Genomic DNA, 19875 nt, shown 5'->3' on the forward strand with positions numbered 1-19875 from the left:
CCCAACTTTTACATCAACATGGATGGGACTGGAGGAGATTATGCTAAGTGAAATAAGTCAAGCAGAGAAAGTCAATTATCATATGGTTTCACTTATTTGTGGAACATAACATGGAGGACATTAGGAGAAGGAAGGGAAAAATGGGTGGGGGGAATTGGAGGGAGAGATGAACCATGAGAGACTATGGACCTGAGAAACAAACAGGGTTTTAGAGGGGAGGGGGGAGGGGGGATTGGTTAGCCCGGTGATGGGTATTAAGGAGGGCACGTACTACATGGAGTACTAGGTGTTATACAAAAACAATGGATCGTGGATCACTACCTCAAAACTAATGACGTATTGTATGGTGACTAACATAACATAATAAAATTAAAAACTACAAAAATATATATATAATAAAAAAAATTTTATTTTATTTATTTGTTTATTTATTTATTTGAGAGTGAGAGAAAGAGAGAACACAAGCAGGGGGAGCAACGGGCAGAGGGAGCAACAGATTCCCTGCTAAGCAAGGAGCCCAATGTGGGACTCGATCCCAGGACCCTGAGGTCATGACCTGAGCCAAAGGCAGACGCTTAACCGACTGAGCCACCCAGGCATCCCCTTCTGATTCCTTCTGATTAAAAGTCTGGCTATTTAAATCATTGTTGTCCTATTTATATGTTATTTTCTCTCTCTGCTTTCCAGATTTTCTCTTTATAATTGGTTTCTAGAAATTTGATTACAACGTGCCTCAGTGTGGTTTTCTTTGTATTTATTCTTCTTGGTATTTGATGAGCTAATTGTATATATAAATTTATGATTTTTATCAAATTTGAGAAGTTTCTGGCCATTATGTCTTTTTTTTTTAAGATTTTTTATTTATTTGATAGAGACACAGCGAGAGAGGGAACACAAGCAGAGGGGAGTGGGAGAGGGAGAAGCAGGCTTCCCACTGAGCAGGGAGCCCAGTGCAGGGCTTGATCCCAGGACCCTGGGATCATGACCAGAGCCAAAGGCAGACGCTTAATGACTGAGCCACCCAGGCGCCTCCTGGCCATTATGTCTTAACATTTTTTTTTTCTTAAGATTTTGTTTATTTTTTGACAGAGAGAGAGATAGGGAGAGATGGAACACAATCAGGGGGAGTGGGAGAGGGAGAAGCAGGTTTCCCGCTGAGCAGGGAGCCCGATGTGGGGCTCAATCCCAGGACCCTGGGATCATGACCTGAGCCAAAGGCAGACGCTTAACGACTGAGCCAACCAGGCGCCCCATGTCTTCACATTTTTTTTTGGCTCCATTCTCTCTTACCTCTCTCTGACACTCTAGTAACACAAATGTTAAGACCATATGTGATATTGCATCACAAATCTCTAAAGCTCTATTTTTTTTTTCAATCTCTTTTCCTCTCTGCTGTTCAAGTTACGTAGTTTTTATTGATTTATCCTCATATTCACGGACTTTTTCTTTGGTCAATTCTGGTATTAAGCTAATCTAGTAAATTTTTATTTCAGATATTGCATTTTTCAGTTCTTGAACATCCATTTCATTTTTTATATAGTTTTCTTTCTCATCTGAAATACCCTATCTTTTCCTTATTCACAAGTATATATTATACTCTTGAACATTATTATTTAACTGTTTTAAAATTCTTGTCTATTAATTTCCAGTATCTAGGTCATCTTGGGATTGATCTCCATTAATTGCCTTTTTCTCTTGAGGATGAGCCAAGTTCTCCCATTTCTTCATATGTTAAGTAATTTTGGATTTTTGTCTAGATATTATAAATGACGTGTTATTGACTTTAGATCTTGTATATTCATCTGAAGAGTATTAGCATTTTGTTTTAGCAGGCAATTAGCTCAACTGGATTTGGCTAGAGTTTATATATGGAATGTGGGGCTCCCCCTCTTTGGCTTTCTTCTTTTCAGGATTTCCTCCTCGCTTTCCAGTGGTTGTAGTTGCTCCAAATTCTGTCCTTACGGTTTTTCAAGCCAGAGAAACTGAGAGCACCAACCCGTCTGATGCAGACTGGGGACTTCCTTCACCTCTGAGAAGCCAAATAGCCATACTCCTAGTACAGATACTAAACTCTAGATTTGAATTTAGAGCAGATGGGTCCTGGAGGCACCTGGGTAGCTCAGCTGGTTAAGCATCTGACTTCAGCTCAGGTCATGATCTTGGAGTCCTGGGATTGAGCCCCGCATAGGTCTCCCTGCTCAGCGGGGAGCCTGCTGTCCCTCTGCCCCTCCCCTCTGCTTACACCTGCATTCTCTCCCTCTCAAGTGAATAGAGCAGATGGGTCTTATTTCTATCTTTGATGTTGACATGCAAAATGACTTGGGGCAGTCACTTCACCATTCCATTCACTTGTTAGAGAAGGGAGCGCTATTTCATCTAATATGATCCCTTGATAACTGGCCGCCTTAAACTGATACAACTTCTAATATTGATCACAAGGAATCTTGATGTAAAAACTCTTTTAGACCAAAAGCAAAAAAATAATTATAAGGTAGCTCATGCGCAAATGGCTCTCTTTATTCTTGGGAAATATAAGAATTTATTAAGTTGAAAGTGCTCTAGGCTGGGGCACCTGGGTGGCTCAGTCGTTAAGCGTCTGCCTTCAGCTCAGGTCATGATCCCAGGGTCCTGGGATCGAGCCCCGCATCTGGCTCCCTGCTCCGCCGGAAGCCTGCTTCTCCCTCTCCCACTCCCCATGCTTATGTTCCCTCTCTCGCCATGTCTGTCTCTCTGTCAAGTAAATAAATAAAATCTTAAAAAAAAAAAAAAAAGTGCTCTAGGCTTCCAAACATTCAAACTTTGCGCTTACTTCCCAGGTAAACAGGTATTTTCTTGACAGTGTATTCATCAAGCTTATAAAAAAAGTTAAACAGAAGCAGGAAGAGGACCTCACATATTTCAAAGTTAATGTTGCATGAAGCAAACTAATAGCTAATATTACTCTTTGATTCATCTTTTTCTAAAATCACTTTGATCATGCATAAACACATATTACTAAAAGGCATTATTAATCTACTGTTAATACTCTGAGTTTTCTCTGACCTTGCTTTCACACAGATTCTTTCTCTAACCCATTTCCTTCCAGATCAAAGCAAAAGATCATAACAAAAGATAGTTTAAAAAAAAAAACCCTCATAACTGTTTGGGCTCTGTTCGCTCAATGCCATGACAGAAATGTTTTTTTTTTTAGTATGAAAGTATGAGAAATAATAACTCATTTGCGAGACAGAAGAAGAAGAATGAAATTTTATTTCAGAGATCATGTTTTACATTTCTTTTGACTTCCTCCACAGCATATAGCATATAGTAAGCATTCACATGACTAGTTGATGTCTTGATTGATTCTCATGTTATGCCCTTAACAAATTATCTAAATAAAAATATTAAAAAAAAATATTGGGGTGTCTGGGTGGCTCATCGGTTAAGCGTCTGCCTCTGGCTAGGGTCGTAATCCCGGGTCTCAGGATCAAGCCCCGTGTCAGGCTCCCGGCTCAGTGGGGAGCCTACTTCTCCCTCAGCCTCTGCCTCCTCCCCACTCACGCAAGTGCTCTCTCTCTTTCTCTCAAATAAATAAATAAAATCTTAAAAAAAAAGAAAAAAAATTTCCAGCTGAGAAATTCTGAGAAAACATTTTCTCACACACACCCACATACACAAAATCTAGTGATATGTGCTTTTTTTTAAAGTTTTTAAAGAATGCTTATTATAGGGGCACCTGGGTGGCTCAGTTGGTTAAGCAGCTGCCTTTGGCTCAGGTCATGATCCCAGGGTCCTGGGATCGAGCCCCATGTCGGGAATCCCTGCTCAGTGGGGAGCCTGCTTCTCCCTCTCCCTCTGCTGCTCCCCCTGCTTGTGCTCTCTCTCTCTCTGTCAAATAAATAAATAAAATCTTTAAAAAAAAAGAATGCTTATTATAAATAGTAGTTTATATATAAATGGTTAGTATTTAGACTATGCATTTAATCACTAATGAAGAAGATATAGCATTAGTTAATTTTCCCTAAACTCTTTTTCCCAGTCACTTACACACACACATTCCCAGCACCACACTCTTGAGCTAACACACAGTTTCCACCATAGGAAGGATATAAGCTGCAGTATTTATAGCTACAGGCAAAATTTAAATCATGGCAGGTTCTCAATACTGGTTCACTGCTATTGGAAATTCTTCAGTACTCAATGAAGCAGACAAAATGAATTGTGTATTACCTTCAAAACAACAACAAAAAATGTTCTGATTATCCTGTATTCAATTTAAAGTCTAAAAATCTTCAACCTAAAGAATTAAAAAATCCGGAGCACCTGGATGGCTCAGTCGTTAAGCGTCTGCCTTCGGCTCAAGTCGTGATCCCAGGGTCCTGGGATCGAGCCCTGCATCGGGCTCCCTGCTCTGCGGGAAGCCTGCTTCTCCCTCTCCCACCCCCCTGCTTGTGTTCCTTCTCTCTCTGTGTCTCTCTCTGTCAAATAAATAAATAAAATCTTAAAAAAAAAAAAAAGAATAAAAAAATTCATTGTATCCCTGTCTTTCAAATCTCTATGTGCATAAGAAACAAATGTCAACTAATCTTATTACCATGAAAAAACATGAACCCCGAAGAAATTATAGCAAAACCATGTATGATACCAACCTAGAGTTACAAGGAGATTCAAAAATAATATACTCTGTGACTTTTCTAGTGAGACAAGTAAGGCCCAAAGAGTTTCAATGACCTGCATAAATTCTCCTCTTACAAATTCTTTCTCAGAAAAACAGAATCAGACTTCACGTCTCCTGACTCCTTGTCTCCTGTCTTTCCATTGTACAGCCACAGACTTAAATCTTCTTTATGGTCACAGATAAGAAATAAAATACATGAGACATTTAACTAAAGTAAACCTGTTGTTACAATTCTTATGTTTTTAAGTGTTAATGCTTTTCTAATTTGGCAATTTAAAAATCATTACCCACAAAGCTATCTGTATTGTTTATTTATATAGCACACCTTTATTATTTATCTTTACATATCCCAATTTTAATTATTCTGAATGGTTGCTTTTTAGCTTGTAAAGAGGTAGAAAAGAATGCAGGAACTAGTAAAGGACAAAAAAAAGCTATAACAATCATAGACTTGCTTCAAAAAGCTCATTTATATAGTTAGGCCATAGTTGTTGGTTCCAAAACTTATCCTTTCTCAAAAAGCTCATTTAAAACTTCTCAGAGGGGGGCGCCTGGGTGGCTCAGTTGGTTAAGCGACTGCCTTCAGCTCAGGTCATGATCCTGGAGTCCCTGGATCGAGTCCCGCATCGGGCTCCTTGCTCGGCGGGGAGTCTGCTTCTCCCTCTGACCTTCCCCCCTCTCATGTGCTCTCTCTCATTCTCTCTCTTAAATAAATAAATAAAATCTTTAAAAAAAAAAAAAAAACTTCTCAGAGGGGGTGCCTGGGTGGCTCAGTTGGTTAAGAGTCTGATTGTTTTGCCTGAGGTCATGAGCTCATGGGTCGTGAGATCAAGCCCTGTGTGGGGCTCTGCACTCAGGGGGCAGTCAGCTTTAGTTTCTCTCTCCCTCTGCTTCTCCCCCGACTTGTATGCATGCTTGCTCACTCTCTCTCTCTCTCAAATAAATAAATCTTTTACAAAAATAAAAATAAAACGAAAAAATAAAAAATAAAAATAAAAATAAAACGTCTCAAGGATTAAGCTAATTTCCCAACTTTTCTTGGGGAATTATTTCATACCAACTTTGTATTTTAATTTATCATTCTAATAAATGTGTTCTCTCTCTTAGATGTCAGTATTTGCCTACAGCTATGCTCCCTCTTGTCATAACTATAGAGTCAGTAGTTAGAAATATGAAGTTTTTAAGTTTCCTGAGATATGGAATGTATTAATGTGAGGTTGATGATTATTTTAGTGTTTTGTGAGAGGTTTTGAGCCTCAAAAACAAATGCATGCTCTTTTCTGAAGAGGGATTTTTTAAGAGCATCTCAATTATAAAGGTGTCAGGCGTCTGTGTTAAAATCCTGGGTCTGCTACTTGCTAGCTACTTGACCTTGAACAAGTTATTAAACACTATGTGCCTCAAATTCCTCATCTATAAAATGAGGCCAATCATAAGACTTAATAGGATTGTGAGCATTAAAAGAAAATTGTAGCACAGTGTAGGCAAATAATAAATAATCAAGTAGTTATCGTTCTTACTTTTTTATACTTCTGTACTTTGTAATGTTTTTCTGGATGGGGGTTTGCTTCTCTTTTAGGTTCAGAGCATCATTCGCTCCCAAACCAGTATGGGTATGCGTCACAGAGATCGTCCTACTACTGGTAACACCCTCAAGTCTGGCTTGTGTTCGGCCCTCACAACTTACTTCTTTGGAGCTGATCTTAAGGGGAAGCTGACAATCAAAAACTTCCTTGAATTTCAGCGTAAACTTCAGCATGATGTTCTGAAACTAGAGGTAGGTATTCCTTGGACTTCAGGGGAACAGGGCACTGCCCGTCACATAAGCACATAGAGCCACTGGATGGGGAGGGCCTGCACTGTAGACATTCTTTCAGTCTATCTCCAACTGTGAGAACTGATTGGTTTGAACCTGACGGCAGATAAGAAATATTATGTTCTGCGAAGGTGTTTGGAGTAAGGTGGTTCTGGGACTGAAAACCAAAAAAGCCTAAATTGAAAATCTTAGTTGTCTTTGGATACTCAGCTTGAGGAAAAAGAAATTCAGGGGTCAGAGCAGTTCCCAATCTGAGCATGTATCACCAATTTTATGTTTATTTTGTAGAAGGCACCAGGAGGTGGAGATGAGGGGGGATAATAAGTAGATCTTTCTTTGAAAGCTTACAAAGGTAAAAAGAACTGGAAACACAAAAATGTCAGAATAAAAATATATGTGCTCAGAGTTGCAAAAATGTCATACTGTGTTGGAAGATTTACTTTTCCACTTACAGCTTAGAGACCATCATGCCAATCACTTCCTGGACACAATACTGTAAGAGCATTACCTTTCTCTATGTATATATTTAGTGAATTAAGTGTATTTTGGGTTAATTGGCTACTAAGGCTATTCAATTAAAAACATTCATTAAATGCCTCCTAATGCACTTTTTTTCCTGGAAAAAATGAAATCTGATCTTCAGGTTTTTAAAAATTCCCCTACATTGGTGTTTCTCAACTTCTTTTTTTAAAAAACATATTTGATATTATTTGAAATTTGAAAACATTAAATTACTATGACAAAAAACACATTAAAGTATTGGAGAAAAGCACTGCTTTGTTTTTAAACTATGTACATTACCTCTTTATCTGCTTTTCCATTTTTCTCCAAGATTCTGATAAGCTACTCCCACCTCTTCCACCCACTTAACTCAATTGAGACAGTTTGAAAAATCACAACTGAATTCTCATTATTGATAAGAACACCATTGAATGTTCATACTCTAGGAAAGAAGTATGGATAATATACTAAAAATCAGGTCAAACTTTGAAATGTGCTTTTGTACTTGTTTTCTGAAAATGGTATAATTGATATCCAAAGAATTTACATAAAAAAAAAAACAAATTAATGGAGCTCCACAATTCAGCCTTCTTGAGGGCAGTTCTTGGCCCCTATAATAAATGGTAAGTGCTGTGTATATGTGTGTGTATGTATATGCATATGTGTGTACACACACACACATATGGCATGGGAAGCAAAACTTTACCCTCCTAGAGTCTCTGGCTGGGGCTGAGAATCAAATTGACATAAGACAGATGAACAGGAGAAAAGCATATAGATTTTTAACATACATGGGAACCCCCATAGGAAAATGAAAACCCAAAGAAATGGTTAGGCTTACTAGACTTCATATACTAAGTTGAACAATGACAGGCAACTTATCTTTATGAAGTTTGCATTATTATCACCAGAGAAGGGGAGTCAAAGTAGAGAGTAATTTATACAAAAATCTTATCTTCCTTTAGTCTCCCCATGTATTTTAGTTACTTTTCCACAACTGCCTGTCTTCATTTCTTTCCTGCTGGTATAGGAAGGACATCTTTCACATCGGAGTTTTATTTCCTGCTTTCAGGAGTCTAATAACTTTTGTGTAAGAGTTGGTATGTACTGGGATTCTAGACATATGCCTTGGTCCCCAGTATGCATAACGGGAATGGTCTTTTTTGGAAACTCTATAACATAATTTGGGAATGTAAATTACTTAGCTTATTAATTATATAATTACAATTTAACACAGAGTATAGATCCACAAAATGCAGTTGGAGAATAAAGGGAATGGTACTTTTAACAAACTTTAAACAACAATATACAGTCATCCAGAGCATGGGACAGGTGCTAGCCTGACTCTCATTCGTGGACACTCAAGTGGGAGTCTCAAGAGACACAGCATGAGGGGCACCTGGGTGGCTCAGTCGGTTGAGCGTCTGCCTTCGGCTCGGGTTGTAATCCCAGGGTCCTGCAAACCCCATGTCTGGCTCCCTGCTCAGCAGGGAGCCTACTTCTCCCTCTCCCTCTTCCCCTGCTTGTGCTCTCTCTCTCTCTGTCAAATAAATAAATAAAATCCTTAAAAAAAAAAGAGAGACAGCATGGGACTTTTTTGTCTTTCACTCTGAGATGCTATAGAGCAGAAAGCCCCCCAACATTGCCAGTGAGGTAGATTGTCAATGAGGTAGAATATTATAAAGTAGATTAGGGATTTCATACATGGGTACCAGCACAGAGCCTACGCTCAAGTGCAGGGAAACAGATCTAAGAGACGGTTGTATCTAAGATATTTATTGTGGAAAACACTCTTGTATTTTGACATTGGCTTAGGATCATCTATAGGCTGTGGTCCAAGACTACCAAGACTATTCCTGTTTGCCATTCAGCAATTCCTCATGTAAGGGAATCAGTAGACTCTTTTCTGAAAGAGCCCAGCCTAACATGTAATACATATTCTATAAATGTGTATTAATCCTGAATCCATTCTTTCCATGTGATGGTACAAGTCTAGTGAATAAGTGCCTCCTTATCAATAACCCCCATATTTAAAGTTTCACGAATCAATACTTTGTCTTTCCAATTAGATTTATAATTCTTTGAGGAGGTGTGAATAGAAGAAAGAACATACCTTTGGTGCTTTCATAATGAGACCTGAGTTAAAATTTTGTTTCCACCACTTACTGGCTATGTGACATTTGAGTTATTTACTCTCTTAGAGCCTAGCTCCACATTTGTAAAACAGGGCAATGGTTAAGTGAGATCATGTTCCTTATGGACTGGATTATGTTCCCCCAGAATTTTTATTTTGAAGCCCTTACCCCCAGTACCTCAGTATCTGACTGTATTTGGAAATAGAATCCTTAAAGAGGTGATTGAGTTAAAATGAGGCCATTAGAGTGGGCCCTAATCCAGTTCTACCAGTGTCCTTGCACTAAAAGGAAATTTAGACACACAGAGACCAGGGGTGCCCATGCACAGAGGGACAACCATGTGAAGAGACAGCAAGAGGGTAGCCAACTGCAAGGCAAGGAGAGAAGCCTCAGAGGAAACCTGCTCTGCCTATACCTTGATCTTAGACTTGCAGCCTCCAGAACTGTGAAAAAATAAATTTCTGTTGTTTGTCACCCAGCTGGTGGTATTTTGTTATGGCAGCCATAGCAAACTAATACAGTGATATGCCTGATGCCACATGACCTATACTATACCTTTAATAAGTATTCTTTTTATCTTCTCTGTATGTCCTCTGTCACTTAGTATGGCAGTTGTCATATATTACGCACTTAAACAGGTCATCTCAAATGAATGAAAGGCCCTTTGTTAAAATACTTTTTTTTTTAAAAGATTTTATTTATTTATATGACAGAGACACATGGAGAGAGGGAACACAAGCAGGCGGAGTGGGAGAGGGAGAAGCAGACTCCCCGCTGAGCAGGGAGCCTGATGTGGGGCTTAATTCCAGGACCCTGGGATCATGACCTGAGCCGAAGGCAGACGCTTAACCGACTGAGCCACCCAGGTGCCCCTGAAATACTTTTTTGATAAAACTTCTGGAAAACAGAAGCAAATTTTTGTTTTTATGAAACACTTTTGATTTCACTTTTCAAAGCTTGGGTAATTTCTCCCTTCACTGAATATGAAACACAATCTCATAATCATAGCCACGAGGAAAATGGAAATGATTAATAGTATCTTAACTTTCATATGGGTTTTTATAATTCCATCATTCTGTTTACCTCTTACTAGTTTTATTTCATAACTTATTTACTTTAAAATTTCAGAACAAGGAGGTTTATTATTCCATTTAGTTATTTTTTTAAAGATTTATTTATTTATTTTAGGGGAGCAGCAGCAGAGGAAGAGGGAGAGAGAGTCTTAAACAGACTCCACGCTGAGCACAGAGCCTGACTCAGGGCCTGATCCCACAACCTGAGCCGAAACCAAGAGTTGGACGCTCAATGGACTAGGCCACCCAAGCACCTCTCCATTTAGTTATTTCTGTCTTTTTCTCACTACAGTAGCTTTGAGAGTGAAGAGAACACTGTCAAATTTACTTTCCAGCAGGATCAGGGAAGAGGGGAAAAGAAAGTCCATAAACATTTATTGACAGCCTACTATGAGCCAAGCACCTTACAAATATTACATGCCTTTATTTTAAATCTTGCCAACCCTATTATATTTAGTGGTATTATGCCCATGTTTCAGAGGTGGAAACTGAAACTCAAAAAGATAAAAGTCACAGAGCTATCAAATGGTAAGAGCGAGAATTCAAACTCAGTCTTTCAGACTAAACTATCTTCTATTCTTTATCTGATTATTACTAGTTTTAGTCTAAGATGAGGGTTTTTTGCCTGACTTATTTGGAACTGTAAAGAAAAAGAAAATGTTCTGAATTTTAGCAACAGAAAAAGACCAGATTTCTTGAATATCTCGTCTACCTGCTTTAGCACCATCTTTTCCTAGTTCTTTTGCCCCTCAAATTGAGTCTTATGACTGAGAAGAAATACACTGTTCTTTTGTGTTTATAAGATATTACCTAAACTAGTCGTTTAATATCTTTTTATTACAATCATTAGCTTGTGAGGTTTTTATAAATGTTTTAATGCTTTTAATTCTGGTTATTTTATTCTACCCTTATTTCTCTATCTGGAAACTCAAAAAAACATGGGTTTGAAGGAATGACTTAAGGATACACGGTTGGTTTTTCAAAAAAATCTCTTTTGAAGTTATTAAAAATTCCATCTAAGGCTACAAAGAACTATTGAGTTGAGTTCCTTAGAGACGGATGCCAAGTCTAATTCCAATTAATATATTCATTGATTTCTTGAGAACTACAGTAAGTAGGATGTCAGTCAAAAATGAAAGGTAATAGAAAACTCTTTGAAAGAGTATAATTAATTTTAATTTGGGGGGAGGGGAAAAAGGAGCTGTCATGTCATCAAAGAAAAGCAGAAACTAATTTATACAAGAACGAAGAAGCCAACTCCAGAATATACAAGAAAACTGAAAGAGCATCATCTAATGAAATTCCAATCTGTAGCATGACCTCTTTTTTTTTTCCTAGGTTTTGGGGTTCACGTACTTATTGAATAACTGATCAGATTATTGCATTTTAAGAAGGCATGAGTACCAATTATCTGAAGGCAAACTGGATATAGTTCAAAGGATAACAGTGAGGGGCACCTGGGTGCTCAGTTGGTTAAGTGTTGGACTCTTGGTTTGAGCTCAGGTCATGATCTCATGGGTCCTGAGATTGAGTCTTGCATCCGGCTCCCAGTTCAGCGGGGAGTCTGCTTGAGACTCTCTGCCTCTGCCCCCCGCCCCACTCACATGCACACATATGAGCGCTCTCGTGCGCTGTCTCTAAAAGAGAAATTTTTTTTTTTTTAATTTTAAAAAGGCTAACAGTGACTGTCTTATATTCCCAGTCTTCAAGAAAAAAAATATTGAAGTTAAAAGATCTGTTCAGTCAGGAAGAAAGATAAAAGGGAGACATAAAGAACGAAGCTAATTATTTTCATTTGTCAATAAAAGTAGAGCAAAAAAGAAAAGAGAAGGTTAATTTAAATTAAATATTGAGGAACTTAAAAAAAAATTATACCTATAACTGCATGCCTAAGGAAATCCCAGATCACTTACTTTATATCATCAAGCTGACGTCTTTGTAGTCATCTCTCTAAAGTGCTAAAGTAGAATTAAATCTGTCTTGCTCCAATGCGGAGGACCATATTAAGAGACAAACCTCAGCTCTTTTCCTGGCCAAAAGATTTGGAGTAGGAGACCAGAAGGCAAGAAAGCTTTCAATCAAACACTTTCTGGAACTAGAACACCCTTGGCAGAGCAGATTGCTTTTTATCCGAATACAAGTTTTGTTTTGTGTTCTTTGTGTTCTTTCTTCTTATGTAAACTCAAAGATGAAAATTGACTCTTGATTTAATTAAATCTAAGAAATTAAATGAGATATGTTCAATAGGGTTTCTTTTAATATTATTATTCAGCTTTTGCTAATACAAAGCAGAATGTGAATAATAATAAATCTATAGTTTCTTATTTCATCCTTAGATGTTTTCAGCTTGATTTTCCAAAAATCATTAAATGGGTTATTAAACAGTACTAGTCTCTTGTAGGTATTTATAACTTAAGGAGCCAAGAATATGTTTAAAGGTAAAAAGTAAAAACCTATTAAAGTAACAATCTCCACTATAGAAAAATTGTAACTTTGCTATTTGGTTGTAATAATAAAATTATTTTACTAGTTCATTTTTTCCAAAAAATTTAAAGTACTTAGCCAACATGAACTCCTTCACCTTATAAAATTCTGAGGAGAAAAAGCCATAGCAAGCGTTATTTTCTCAGATGTTTAAAAAAATGAGGATCTATTACTTTAGCCATATAAAATATTTTTATTTCTTCTTTCAAGTTATTTATTTTTATCCCCTTTCTTATTTCTTAAATCCAGGCATCTGTTTCTTTTATAAAAATAACAAGTTGGGGTGCCTGGGTGACTCAGTTGGTGAAGCATCTGACTCTTGATTTCTGCTCAGTTCATGATCTCAGGGACATTGGATGGAGCCCTGCTTCAGGCTCCATGCTCAGCAGTAAGTCTTCTTGTCCCTCCCCCTCCTCCCCTCCCGTTATGCAAGAGCGTGCACACGTGCTCTCTCTCTCTCTCAAATAAATAAATAAATACAATCTTTAAAAAAAATTGGCTTAGTACCATGATCCATCCAACCTACTAATCTTTCTTTGCCTGGGACACCAAGGGATACTTTAGGAAATAATCATTAATTTAAAAAATAGAAATATATAAAAATAATAGAATAAAAATTTAATTGCCCTCAACAATTATTTATAAGTCAGTCACCCATGACTTGATGTCAACACTTTTTAAAGCTAATTATATTTTCTCTCTGTATCACACATCGTGAAGTAGTTACAATATTTTGCTCTGATGAGAACAAGTTAGCTCTCAGGATGAATTAGTTTAACAAGAAGATATGCAAAACCCAAAGCCGAACTCTGATTTAATTTCTTGCAATTCCCTTAACACCCTGTAACTCAAGTTTGCTATCATTTGTGGCTTATAGGTTCTCCAGCTGTAAAATTAGACTGAAAATACTAGATATGGTAGAACGTCCATGGTGATATAAAGCCCCCTTGTTGTTGTAAATACAACCTTGATAATTATTCTGTAAAAAGCATACAAAACAGTGCTTTTTTGTTTCATATCTTTTGGAGAATGAAGGAAAAAGTTTTAAGAGTGATACTTGTTGCTTAAAATGTATGATTCTAGACATGACTTTTAGAGATTCTTTTTTTTTTTTTAAGATTTTATTTATTTATTCATGAGAGACAGAGAGAGACAGAGGCAGAGGGAGAACAGGGTCCCCGCTGAGCAAGAAGCCCAATGCGGGACTCGATTCCAGGATCCTGGGATCATGACATGAGCCGAAGGCAGACACTTAACCAACTGAACCACCCAGGCATCCCTAAACATGACTTTTAAAAGGCATTGACTGGCACTTCTATATCTGACCTTTTGGATTGATGATGAAGTGCAGAAAACTGTTAGAGATTGATATTTTTCTTTGATTTGCAGATAGCTTTACAATTCCAAAGTCAATATGTTAGTGGTACCTTTGCAATACGGGGAAATCTCTGGGATTTTCCTATCGTCAATATCTTTAACTTTACATTCTGAGTTAATTTTAAACTGGGTGCAAGACAAAAGGAGCTCAAATGAATCATGAAGATTTGATCTTTCTCTGGAAATTGTTCCTCAGTGTATCATTCATATAGTCTTATCAGCCGTCTTTTTGTAGAACACAGGTGCTTCTCAATTTATGAATGAGCTGTGTACCAACGTATCAAAAGTTCATAGGTCAGTTATTTCGGGCGCCTGGGTGGCTCAGTTGGTTGGGCGACTGCCTTCGGCTCAGGTCATGATCCTGGAGTCCCGGGATCGAGTCCCACATCGGGCTCCCTGCTCGGCAGGGAGTCTGCTTCTCCCTCTGACCCTCCTCCCTCTCATGCTCTCTGTCTCTCATTCTCTCTCTCTCAAATAAATAAATAAATAAAATCTTAAAAGTTCATAGGTCAGTTATTTGGAATTCAGAATGCAGTGATACTTTTTTTTCCGTGTCATACACAACAGAATACTTAAAATAGTGTTGAATGCAATAATAGTGAAATGAGAAGTAGCATGAAAGAAGATGATTGTGTGAATTTATAGTTCAGTGCTTAATCTATATGTACCCTTCTAGCCACAGCAATCTTGGATATAGACCTCTAGTAATATCAAGTATTTTAACCAAAGTTTGAGTACATACTACATAAAGTGAAAATACTAGCCAACATTTCTTGAGAGGTTACCGTTGAGCCAGGCACTATTCTAAGTGCTTTATGTACATTATTTCATTTAATTTTCACAAAGCTATGAGGTTGGTATTGTAATTATCAATATTAAACAAACAAGGAAACTGAGGCACAAAGAGATTAAATAACTTGCCCAAGGAGGAGCTAAGATTTTATTCCAGGCAGTCTGCCTTCAGAGTCTGCTCTTACAACTTACACTGGCTTTCGAGGAGTTAAATGCTTAAGATACTGAGTTGAACAAAACATTGTTCTCCCAAGAAGCTTAAGGTGAGATGAATGAACCACAAATTCTTGCGCAGTGTTATAAGTACAGTACCAGACGTATTTTTATGGTGCAATGGGAGTATAAAAGGGGCCATGTATGTAAATCAGTCTGTGAAGAGCGCAAGAGACTGCTTAGAGAAGCTTTCTCCAAGGAGGCAATATTTGAGTCAGCTCTAATCAAAATTCATTCTACACAAAAGAATAGGGTGGTTAATTTTTATTCCTACTTTGTTCTGGTTGTAGGATAGATGAGAAGAGGCAGGGGAGCCCTGAGTAACACTGGGACTGGAGCCAGGAGAGGGTGACAGAGAAAATGACCTTTCTTATCAAGTCCATCCCAAACCAGGCTGAAATTAATGTGTCTCCAAGGTGTTCTCATTTTGGTAAAGGGACCCTGTGCCTTCAAGTTCCAGGTCTCTGGAAATCATCAAGAAAGAGATAGAAAGCAGGGGGCAGGATAAGAAAAGAGGCTTTCTCCAGATTTCTCCAAGAGTTAGCTGGGCCCTTGGGCAGATCAAATTTGGCCTCTGACCCAGACTTAGAATGAAGAAGTCTGGACTAAATGATGGGCAGTGTGTCTGAGTAGGCCTTTTCATTTTTCTTCCTCTTGGAGCCATCTTCAGCCACAAATGCCTTTCAGAATTTCAGTCTTTGGAATTATGAACATTTAAAAATAATTAAGGCTTTAAAGAATGTTGTACTAATGAGTGGAAAGAAGCTTTTTTGTCCTTTTTCTCCACCCTTCTTTTAACTAATTTGGCCTCAAATAACTCTAGTAGATCTCTCTCTTTTTTTTTCCTTAGAGGAAAAGGAGATTTTTTAATAATAACTGTAGCCTCTAGCCTGCCATACAGCCTTGGAGGTGTCTAGGGAGTCTAGACAATGTCTTAGGAACCAGAACCAGCTTTGCAGTAATTTGTGAATAAATAATGCATTACAGCGTGTTGAATTCAGACTCCAAGCAAATGCCACTTTAGAGGGTCATATATATTACATCAAGTTATTATCCTCCGAATTCAGTTAACAGCATAGAAAAGTCTTTTTCTCAAGTCTCCTTCATTTCTCCTTTTTCCTATTATAATAGAATGCCTTTTCTCCCTCCCCACCCACATTCTCCTCATTTGTTTTGTATCGAATCTACCACATTAGCATGAATGATTTTTTTTTTCTTATTAAAGCTTCTTGGACTAATGAAGTACAAGCTACGTCAGTCATTTCTTTTAGCATTAAAAAAAGCCTTTCCAAATAAAGTAATGCCAAAACGTCTTTTTTAGGATGCCCCTTTTCTTTACTATCTTTCCTTGAAATCTGATAGCCTGTCTACCTAGCAGAAAAATAAAGCCAAAAAATGTAACAATTGGTTGTTTTTTAGGTTTTTTTTCTTTTACTAATAACAAATTAAAATTATCGAGTCCTTAGGTATGTGCCAGACATTGGGTTAGGTACAAAAGCAGGTAGACCCCAGTTCCTGAATTTAAGGAGTTATAATCAGGCTAGAAGTTAGGCAGTTATTACAGCATTTGAAGAAAAGTACAATGATGGAGGTATGCACACAGTAGGTGCACAGTAAATATTTGTCAAAAGAATAATCAGTATACAATTATGTCATTTGGATTTTTAAATTTTACCTCTTTGACCTTGGGAGCCTTAATTTCTTCAAATGTACAGTCATAGTAATATCTACCTCATAGAGTTGTCAGGAAGACTTCCTGAGATAAGAAAGCAGCCAGGGTAATGCCTGACACCCACCATGCGCTCTAGGAGGGTTGGTTCACTTACGCATTCCTTCATGGCCGCCTGCTTCTTGCCAAGATGCTTTGTGTCCAGCTGCTCTGCAAAGCACCTTCCCACAGACTGTTGGTGTCTCCTGCACTTCTTCCATTATCAGCAGAGGAAGTAAGGGAAGACCAGCGACCTGTGCTTCCTGACATCTCTGGCCAGTGGCCCATCTGGATATTTTCTGCAGCTTTAGAGCCTCTAAAATTTGAAAAGATTCCAGGAAACTGCCAACTTCACAGTCGTTGGGTTGATTAGATTTGTAATCCCAAATCAGTGATTTACATTATATCCAACTAGAAAAATAAGTGAGGTGTATTGAATTCATTGTGCTGGAAATATTGCTCAGTGAGATGTTTGATAATATTTTTTATATTTCTTTTTTTTTTTTAAGATTTTATTTATCTGACAGTGAGAGACACAGCAAGAGAGGGAACACAAGCAGGGAGAGCAGGAGAGGGAGAAGCAGGCTTCCCGCCGAGCAGGGAGCCCGATGTGGGGCCGGATCCCAGGACCCTGGGATCATGACCTGAACCAAAGGCAGACGCTTAATGACTGAGCCGCCCAGGTGCCCCTATGTTTTATATTTCTATGTAGATACATTTATGGAGCATGATGCCAGAAATTAAGGAAGAAACTGAAGTAGTTTTCCTTGAATACAGGATTGATCATTTTCTCTTTACCGGACATCATATACAGAATTATTTGTCATCGTTGTTAAGAGTATTAATATACTATATTTTCCTTTCAGTATAGAAATAGTTCTCATGGGGGCGCCTGGGTGGCTCAGTCGGTTAAGCATCTCCCTTCGGCTCAGGTGATGATCTCAGGGTCTTGGGAATCGAGTCCCACGTCAGGCTCCCTGCTCAGCGGAGAGTCTGCTTCTCCCTCTCCCCCTCCCTCTCCCCCCCATCTTGTGCACACATGCTCTCTCTTCTCTCTCTCTGTCTCTCAAATAAATAAAATCTTTAAAAAGAGAGAGAAAGAGTTCTCAGATTTTTCTGTACTATTAAAGTTGGCAAAGTGAAAACAGAAATTCTGGAAGCATCTGGAAGCATTTGCTGTAGTGGAATTACTTTCCCCATCTGGTAGGTTTTTTGTTGTGGTAATTGTCTTTCTTTCTTTCTCTCTCCTTTTCCCTCTCTCTGTATAACAAAATGACGTTTGGGATGCATTAATGTTAATAGGACCAATTTAGCTGTCGCTCTTCTCTGAGGTAATGTGTCTGATTCTGCAACTACAGCTCTGGTGTCGCCGCCATTAGTAGTATAGATTCCTGCTCAAGCTCTAGTGGTTTTGCCATGGAAGAAGATAGTTTCTAACCCCTTGTCTCCAAAATTGGAGCATTACAGCTATATTAGTTAGCTATTATGACATAAGAAATTACCCCCAAACCTAGCTGCTTAAAACATATTCTATCACACAGTTGCTAAGGGACAGGAATCCAGGAGCAGCTTAGCTGGTTCCGGCCGTCCCTCATGAAGTGTAGCCACACTGTCAGCCAGAGACGCAGGCTCTAAAAGCCTGACTAAGCTAGAGGATCCTCTGCCAAGCTCACTCACACGGCTGGGGTAAAAGGCTTTAGTTCCTCACTCTGTGGATGTTTTCACAAGGCTCTCAGGACATGGCAGCTGGCGTCTTGCACAGCAAGTGATCCAGGAGAGAGAAAATGCAACCAAGATGTCTTTTATTACCTCCTCTGAGGAGTGACATCACTTTTGCTGCGTTCTTTTGGCCACACAGACCCACCCTGGACCATTATGGGAGGAGACTACACAAGAACTTGAGTCTTCAGAGATGGGGAACATGGGGGGACATCTTTATACAGACTACCACACGTATAAACTCACCACCTTCCCCAGAATATAAGACTGGCCTTTGGAGGCCTGTGTCAAGAACATTCCAGTGACATGCTGTCCATGGTAGTGCTGTCTCATGGACCCAGTGCCGTTGCACCCTTTCCCAGCAGTTGGCTCATTGTAGAGGCTGTCCCACCAGTTTATCTTCCAGCTCTGTGGTGATTTTATTTTTAGATGCCTCATTGCCTTTCTGCACCACTTGGCACTGCTCAGGGCCACCCTAGTCTCTCCCCACCCCCCATGTTTCATTAACTTTGAATCTAGTGAATAGAGCGGCAGCCTCGTCCCTTTCCCTCCCACAACACGCTTGCTTCCTAGGAGTATTCAAGCACTGTATGTTAATAGTTTCTCTCTGCTTCACTGGACACCCAGCCACATGTTATTGCAACCCAGGCTATGCAAATGCTTGGTATGTTCCCATCCCAGACCCTTCCCGTCTCCGGAGAAATGTGCCTTCTGTGTAGCTTTTGAATTGATGAGGAAGGCTCCTCTAAATCTTCAGGATTCGATTTTCTTTTTTTCAAGGAGTGGGGTTTAGTCCCTTTGATGCTATAATCCATGGTTTATTGCTCCCATTAGTGGCAGAAGTATTGAACATTTTAAATAAATCTCACTTTATGGCCAAAACATTAGGATGTGTTTAGTTTCCATGCTTGTAAATTTATTCCCTCAATTTAAGGAAAATGTCTGTAAAGATCACTCTGGGGGTGCCTGGGTGGCTCAGTCGTTAAGCGTCTGCCTTCGGCTCAGGTCATGATCCCAAGGTCCTGGGATCGAGCCCCACTTCGGGCTCCCTGCTCGGCAGGAGGCCTGCTTCTCCCTCTCCCACTCCACCTGCCTTGTGTTCCTGCTCTCGCTGTCCCTCTGTCAAATAAATAAATAAAATCTTAAAAAAAATATATCACTCTGTAATTCAGTATCTATTATGAGAGTAAATTTTTTTCCATGATATTTTATAGTCAACTTAGGAAATTCCCACTAACATAATGGTGGTGTGTTAAAAACCTAACAAGTTACTTTTTTACTCAAGATGTAAGGAATTTTACTCCCATGATACATAAAATATGATATATATAAAAACACTTAGATAATGTGTCACTTAGTGTTAGCCTTCTGGGTGTCTGAAAATGTTCATTTCTTAAGTG

At 38.7% G+C, this 19875-nt stretch overlaps 1 protein-coding gene across 4 annotated transcripts in view; it reads left to right on the forward strand.

Annotated features, from left to right (window-relative positions):
* The window catches only part of MICU1 (mitochondrial calcium uptake 1), a 224209-nt gene that overhangs the window by 144713 nt on the left and 59621 nt on the right, over nucleotides 1–19875 (forward strand). For all 4 annotated transcript variants that reach the window (XM_081822958.1, XM_081822955.1, XM_081822956.1 and 1 more), the window contains one exon: nucleotides 6237–6434. In XM_081822958.1, the coding sequence (XP_081679084.1) occupies nucleotides 6237–6434 (198 nt within the window). The remainder of the gene's footprint in view (nucleotides 1–6236; nucleotides 6435–19875) is intronic.

The sequence above is a fragment of the Leptonychotes weddellii genome, chromosome 6 (genome assembly GCF_054177405.1).
Source record: "Leptonychotes weddellii isolate Sample4059 chromosome 6, ASM5417740v2, whole genome shotgun sequence".
In the NCBI taxonomy this organism is placed as follows: Eukaryota; Metazoa; Chordata; class Mammalia; order Carnivora; family Phocidae; genus Leptonychotes; species Leptonychotes weddellii.